Genomic DNA, 7,389 nt, shown 5'->3' with positions numbered 1-7,389 from the left:
TCCATAAGAATTAACAAGTTTTAGCGCTGAAATTATTGTTTATGAAAAGCACGAAGCTTTAAAACATAGTAGGGGTCAGCAGACATTCGTGATTTTGTATAGTAAATCGAGGACAGGCATTCATTTTAAAGCCTTTGTTTACTGTCAGCCTAACCGAGTACAAACTTGTGGAAAAGACAATATACGCATTATACATTTAGTAAACTCCTGTGAAAGTAAGAAGTTTGTACTCGGTTAGGCTGGTACCTAAAAAATGAAAAACGTATGAAAATTTCAAGGTTTTTCCTATAGCAAGCGAAATCTATTACCTGCGTGACCCATGTTTGAACTCACGCATGGAATAAATTATTTCAAACAATCACGTGGTTTCTATCCAGGTAAACGTTTGTCAAATGTGCTCACTGTAAAACATTGACACGATTTAGATCGCTTTCCTTCATCTTTGTATGGTCAGGAATATTTGTTTGTCACTATAGTAATATGCAACTTCAAAGCTTCATTCGATTTTTTTTTTCAGACGTAAAATAATGCATAAAGTATAATTCAGCAAACGCGCCAATCGATCCACCAACAGAGCAATGTTGATTTAAATGTCTCCTCCCTCTGATTTAAATAGACACAATTCAAGTAGGTTCGGTTCGATTTTTCCGGATTTAGATTATTTATAGGCATTTAAAAATCCTTAATTCTTTAAATTGTATTCTAATTTTGGTAAATTTAAGCGAGCATATAAATCAGAAGCATCCATGAGTGCTTAACTATTATGAGAAAAAAGCAATTTGATGATATTTTCTACATGTAAACGGCACTGAAAAAGGGCCCATTCTCTATAGCTTAAGTGCACTTGTTCAAAGACGCATCCTTTTTACTCTAAAAGAAGGATCCATGCTAAGCTGCACGTACATGTATGTAAGTTGGTCGTGGCAACTTAAAATTATTTTTGTTGTTGCAAAGTTTAAAGTGTGTTTAGTTATAAAATGAAAACATTTTTAATGAACAAAAGAAGTCTTAATTGCTACCACCAAACCTGTAGATTTTAAAACAGTTTAATAGATGCAATATAGATGCAAACTTGTATTTAAATATCATTAAGCTGCGTACAAATCTAACATAATGATGGATAAAATGAAATATTTACAAATTATATATGATCATAATTGGTCTGTTTATTCAAAAAATAAATCAATGAAATGATACAGACAGCATAACAAAGTTAACTTTAATCCTAGGTTTTGGTGACATTTATTATATCGCTTTATCTTCGTCCAAATCGCTTCGTTCGTTTTCATTCGTTAACATGGCTCAAATTTCTTCCGCCTCATTTTCATTCTCGGATAAAGTTGAGACACATCGTTTGACGGTTTTCCCGTCTTGAACAAATTCAATGGTATCTGGAAGACGCTCAGGTAAAACGTACGTACTCTCAGAACCAGCGAAAAATCCGGGTTCTTGGATTTGGTTTTCCTTCGGAAGAAGAGGAGGCTCGTAATGAAATTTCTTCCCACTTGCCTCAGATATAAAACTGACCTTTCTTGGGCTGACAAAGGAAGGAAAAGGACTCTGGTATTCAGGTATAATTTTCTTGTTAGTTGAAGGTTGGCAGTGAAATCCGAGCGAACGAGATACTCTCCCTGAGTTGATTTTCGTGTTTAAATCCATTATATTGACGAAAAACATAGATTTGATCTTTTTCTGAATCATGGACTGTTTCGCGCGTTCAATATTACTGGTCTCACGTGACCGTTTCGAATAAACATTGTCTTTTTCAGTTGACTTTCTTTCTAATAAGCTCTGAGATCGCGATAAAACGTTAGGTTTGGCTATATCTCCTCTTGCTAGCTTCACTAAAATATCTTCCTTCGACAAATGTGGAAGATACCGCTGTAAAAAAGCACAGGTAGTTATATTATGGTCGGACACCAATACATTCGAAAATCGAGCCTCGAATTTTTCTCTCTCGTGCTGCCTCCGTTGAACCCTACGACATTCCTCACAGGCTTGGGGTCCAATAACCTCACAACAGACGGAAGGGGCATTGATATAGTTTAATGGATACACTTCCGCTTCCTCCTCGTCCTCGAAGTCTCGTCCAGCTCGAGAAGACACTCTCGAAGGCAGCGGCTCACTGCGAATGCTTTTGGTCGGCGTGATGACATCTCTTCTGTAAGAGTCTATGTAGCCGCTGGCGCTGGTGTGAGGGCGGGACCTGTAGACTTCGTCCACTTTGTATGCTTTTTTCTGTGCTTTTGTCACCGCGTTACGCCTTCCCCTGGCAGAATAACACAAGCGCTCCCGTTCTGCTAAATTGTATATGTCATCCACACTTATGCTGACTTTCTCCGGAAGCTGCGCAGAGGAAGTGACCATAGTGGGAACTGTTTTAGAACGATTTAACTAAAAGATAACGAAAGGATAATTAAGTAAAAGATTTCTCGATTCAGACAACTATGTACAAAATACTATGTAATAGTAGCAAATTATTTTTAATATTTCCTTTTCTGATTTCAACAACCTTTATATTTATTCGGTAAATTCTTTAAATTTTTTATTCATTTAAACATAACCAAACTAAATCAGGCAAAAATAATCAAAATTCTGATTACTAGTATCATGAAATGAAGATTTGAGTCATAAGTTGTTTTCAGTACATATCATTGGTAAATATGTAGGCACTAAGAGCCAATCATGCCAATATCTTATTTAAAGGAAAAAAATCAAAATATAAGCATAGCAAAGACGACTCGTATTAAAAATTTGTGTCACACCAGAAAACAAAATAATATCTATACATAACATATCAATCATAATTCGTAACGTCACGAATGCCCCGCAGGCATCCAAAATTTCTGTTGAAAATATGATTTAATTTTTTTTTTTTATAAAGTTCAAGGGCATATCGTTGTCAAAAATTATCTGACCTGGACCAAATTCATACTTGACCTGTATTTTCATGTAAAATATTTGTATATGCAATTTCAACTACATATAACAATCCCATTAGAAGTTAGAGCGCTGAAACTGAAAATTTCTTTGTTTCCTATGTAGAATTCAGGGACATTACCCTGTCAAAATCATTGGACCTTAACCAAAATTCTAACTTGACCTGCGTATAGCTCGATATATACAAAGATTGAATTTGATGGCGGAACTGGGTAACACTATAAAATTATCCTTCTGGCCATTTCACGGCGGGGGGCTTGAAAATCCCGTTTTATAACCTGTTTACATAAAAGGAAAAAATAATTTTGAAGATAATTACGTTGTCTCATAATATTTTATTTTATTTTTGCGAAATACAACTAACTTTCAAGGAATACTTCACATGTTAAGTTTATCCAATAGATTTTAGACGAGCAACCATGTTTTGATGTCACAACTAACACCTTATTACAAAGAGTTGATTAACTTTGAAAGTACACTATTTCAGTCTTTTTTTCTAAAAGCATAAACCGGGTTCATGCATAAACTTATCAAATCAAAAAAATAAATTTTGATAGTTTTTTTTTCATCTTTATGTTTTAAATTGAAAATCTGTAGAATGCATATGACTTTGTATTCATTTTCATTGATGAACGTACACTAAATTACTGGGTTAATTCCATTTAAAAACATCGTGTATCTCAAAATCATAATATTCAATAGCTATATTTAACAATCAGACTTACCTTTATATACACGTATTACAAGTAATTATTTGAACTTAACGTTAAGCAAAATCTGTACAATAAACATCAAACAAATACAATACTTATTGAAACGGTCGTTAAAAAACAAAACTTTATAAAAGACATAGGATGTCTATTGAAATAACGGTTAATGAATAGGGAAGAATTCCTTGTTTTTATCCTGTTTAAGGAAGATAAACACTTTATACTTCACCTGATTGTCACACGGCCTTGTAGGATCAAACGTGATGATATCGGGAGTCAATTGAAATTTCACTTTAGTTCCCATTTTATTACTCTACACGGAGTGCACTTTTAAATTGCACTGCATGGAACCATTTATCCAAATTTCGTAACAAAGTCCACATGACAACCAGAAAAAAAAAATCCCACCTCGCCTGCAATGCCATTGTGCACACTTAAGATCAGACCCTTTCTTCCAGTATTTGGAATGGGATTTCCAAACAATGCCATTAATTACATAGAAAGCACAATGACAATGAACAAGCGATACGGAAAGGTGGTAAAATATTTTTAAAACAGCTTATTATACGTCTCTTTACAAACGTAAAAGTAAAAAAATAAAGAAACTCTATGACGGAACGATAGAACTTACTTTAAAATTTAAATGAAACAAAACGCGATTTTTTTTAAAGTTGTTCTCTGGAACCGCACGTACATTTGGAATTCTTGAACTTAGTACACATTAACATTGCCGCGATCTTTATTAAGTTTCCCTATTGGTTTATCTATTTGTTTTGGATTAGCCTCTTTTCTCTCTCACACCTTTGATTAAATTTGTTTTTGGAATTAATCGAAAATTCACTGTATATTATGTTAACAGTTTTTATAGTAGGATTTTTAAAAAGAGTTTTACATTGTGTATGTTGTCAGAAATTCTTCGACTGAAGATAAAACTGTAAAAATAATTGAAATGACACACATGCACAAGCAAAACTACTGATCAGATATTACGTGCGTTAGTTTGAAGTTATCAATCCAAACTAAGAAAGCTAGATGGTCAATCAATTACCGATCAGATTTATCTTAAGGTAGTCCATCCATAACTAAGGTGAATTTAACAATTTTGATTGATCTATACTACATCAAATACATGTTTTGAAGCTATTATGAGACTGACATAAACCAAACTTGGGTGTATGTATGTAGTCAATTAAATGAACTTTTTGCACTTAATTTTTTATGAAGAGTTATGCCCTTTAGGAAAATTTAAAAAATCATTTTCTGAAAATATGTATGGTAAACTATGAATTATTTTAGCATATTTGAAGACAGAGGAAGCTTTTGCAACTTTTTACCATAAGAAATGTGAGAAAATTACTTGCACTAAAGAAATATATTTCAAAATGCATTTTCCCTATAGATTTCAATGTTAACTTCAACATATGATAAATTTATTAAAATTACTTTTTTTTAAAAAGATTTCAAAGGTGAAACTTTGTAATTTAAAAAACTCCTTAAAATCACATTAAGATTTTAGTGATCAAACTTGCAATCTATTAGATATGAAATATGATAGTTATGGATGTACTACCTTAAATGTTAAGATATGATTTGTTACATGTATGCTACATTATGTTTAAACTATTATTTAGAAAAAAATCCATAAATTTTAGCTTCTCAATTTGAATATTTACCTTTATTAATGTACAAAGCTCTTCATTAAAAGGAGATCAATTCAGTCTAAAAATGGCCACGTCTATCCAGCCTTCTTAAATGTAACTCTAATGTTACGATAAAGTCTAATTTGCTAAATTTCAAAATTTAACTTAATATAAAGTATCTTTGAACAGACTGTAAGAAGTATGCATCAAATACATGTATTTAATTGTGTAACAACATAGTAAAAAAAATTAAAAAACAAATCGTTAATGAGCAATAATATATTACAAATTATTCCAAGTGAAATTAAACATTATCCTTTCGATGTATTTTATTGTTTTTTAGGGGGTGGATTTAAATCCTTTAATAGAATATACAAAGCAAAAACTTTTTTATCCTAACTATTACCTTTTTATAAATAGAATTCCGAACTATTACCTTTTTATAAATGGAATTCCGATACATCGTATTTCACTGACGGCAACATCGGCTTTTTTCACAGAATTCTATATACATGTACATGTAATAGAATATCATCTCTTAAAACAACTATGACTACATGAAATCAACTTCGTTAATAAACCCGTATATTTTTAGCATACACGCACAAGTAAATCATACTTGTATAAGGCTGTAATTTAGAGGTTTTTTAAAAAAAAATGATCGAATTACGGCACATTCATACCATCATGCATGTAAGTTATTATCCATTAATCCTCCTCTCGACTTAAAACTAAATCCCGGTGTCGCTATACGTTAAGTCCTATTAAAGAAACCTCAATGTAATTACTCAATTTCTCGTTAGTCCCCGACATAGCTTTTCAATCTGACCCAGTTTGCGGTCATTTAAACTGGACCACTTTAATTTTTGTACAAAAAGAAAAAAAAATCTTTTCGTGTTTGACATGCGTTAAGAAAAAAATCAACACAATAAAAAATACAGCATTAACACGTGCTTGACATTTGGATATATTCAATATATAAATGAATATTGTTCCGTTTGTTGTTATCCTGAATTGTTCCTTTTCGGAACACAATTAAATGCTTTGTATATACATTGTACATGCACAAAGCTGTGGTTACTTAGCACGTTGCGCCTTGTTTTAACATGTTGACTAAAATTGATTTTAAATGCCTTTTTTGCTCATCAAAAAGAAAGACGTGATATATTCTTAAGCACCCTCTGCCCTGGCAGTCATGTCAATCGATCAAAGTTAGCCACAAACAAATAAAGTATCTTTAAAATCTTAACACAAAATCAGCGGTACAATTTACAGAAAATCACCCCCAAATCAGTTTTGTTGTTTAATAGACCATGGATCTAAAATGTTTGTTATGTTGCAACTGTGCCCACAAGTACAGATGGCTTGAGACACCCCCTAAACTAAGAATCGATATCGGTGATTTAAAAACCAATCTCGGCCTTATCATGGCGCTCAATCACGAAAAAATATTGACACCTTAATTTTTCTTTTTCCTCGGGAAAGGAAAATATTGACACACGATTGGGGGGAATTTAAAGTTTTCTTTCTCAAAGAAAATTTCATGAAGTCGATATTCTCTTTTTTTTTATATTTTGGTTCATTGAATTATTCGAAGAAATAACCGCGCTACGCCCGTCGTTTTTCATAATAAATGAAGTGACAGGTTTAATTACGTTAAAATCAGACAATTAATTGCAGATAAAAAATGTATAAATGCAGTAGACTTACTGGTTTTATATGTTGATCGATCATTTTCATAACTTAGCCGATGTAAAAGCCATTGTCCGACACAACACACTGACCATAGTAAATCCAGCGGAACAATGATAAACTACATCTATAGCAAAGTAAAACGACTTGCAAATTAAACACACGGCGATTTAATCCCCAAATCCGCAACGCTGAACTACAAGTATATTAAACCAACTGTAGATTTAAATTCCGTAGTAATCCGAATCCCTTTATTTCTACTTCTTCTGTTCAAGTCAATAATGGTCCAATTCGCAAAAATATTTTTAGGGGGTATATAGAGACCGGTTAATCCTCGCGTACAATGTTGGGACAAGGATATACCAGAATTTCAACGTTGGTACAAACCCCGACCGTATGTTGCACCT

The 7,389-nt window shown here is 32.6% G+C and overlaps 1 protein-coding gene across 4 annotated transcripts; it reads right to left on the bottom strand.

Moving 5' to 3' along the window:
- Nucleotides 1–1,172: 1,172 nt before the first annotated feature.
- On the bottom strand, nt 1,173–7,389 carry LOC128186042 (uncharacterized). 4 transcript variants are annotated; one of them, XM_052855766.1, is made up of 2 exons: nt 7,001–7,389; nt 1,173–2,394 (listed from the first exon to the last, which is right to left on the bottom strand). In XM_052855766.1, exons 1-2 carry the CDS (start codon nt 7,028–7,030, stop codon nt 1,303–1,305), a joined length of 1,122 nt encoding a protein of 373 aa, XP_052711726.1. In that variant the 5' UTR covers nt 7,031–7,389; the 3' UTR covers nt 1,173–1,302. The 4 variants fall into 4 exon arrangements, with proteins under 4 accessions (XP_052711726.1, XP_052711729.1, XP_052711728.1 ...); XM_052855769.1 differs by lacking the exon at nt 7,001–7,389 and adding an exon at nt 5,974–6,132; XM_052855768.1 differs by lacking the exon at nt 7,001–7,389 and adding an exon at nt 5,727–5,855.

The sequence above is a fragment of the Crassostrea angulata genome, chromosome 5 (assembly GCF_025612915.1).
Source record: "Crassostrea angulata isolate pt1a10 chromosome 5, ASM2561291v2, whole genome shotgun sequence".
NCBI lineage: Eukaryota > Metazoa > Mollusca > Bivalvia > Ostreida > Ostreidae > Magallana > Magallana angulata.
The sequence above is the reverse complement of the archived record's forward strand: the minus strand, read 5'-3'. Positions and strand labels throughout refer to the sequence as shown.

What these genes read in the sequence shown, in the direction of transcription:
- LOC128186042 (XM_052855765.1), bottom strand. Translation starts at nt 3,954, where the DNA reads ATGGGAACTAAAGTGAAATTTCAATTGACTCCCGATATCATCACGTTT. An exon ending in CAAGGCCGTGTGACAATCAG is followed by an intron (nt 2,395 to 3,879) that starts GTGAAGTATAAA and finishes GTTATCTTTTAG; the next exon opens with TTAAATCGTTCTAAAACAGT.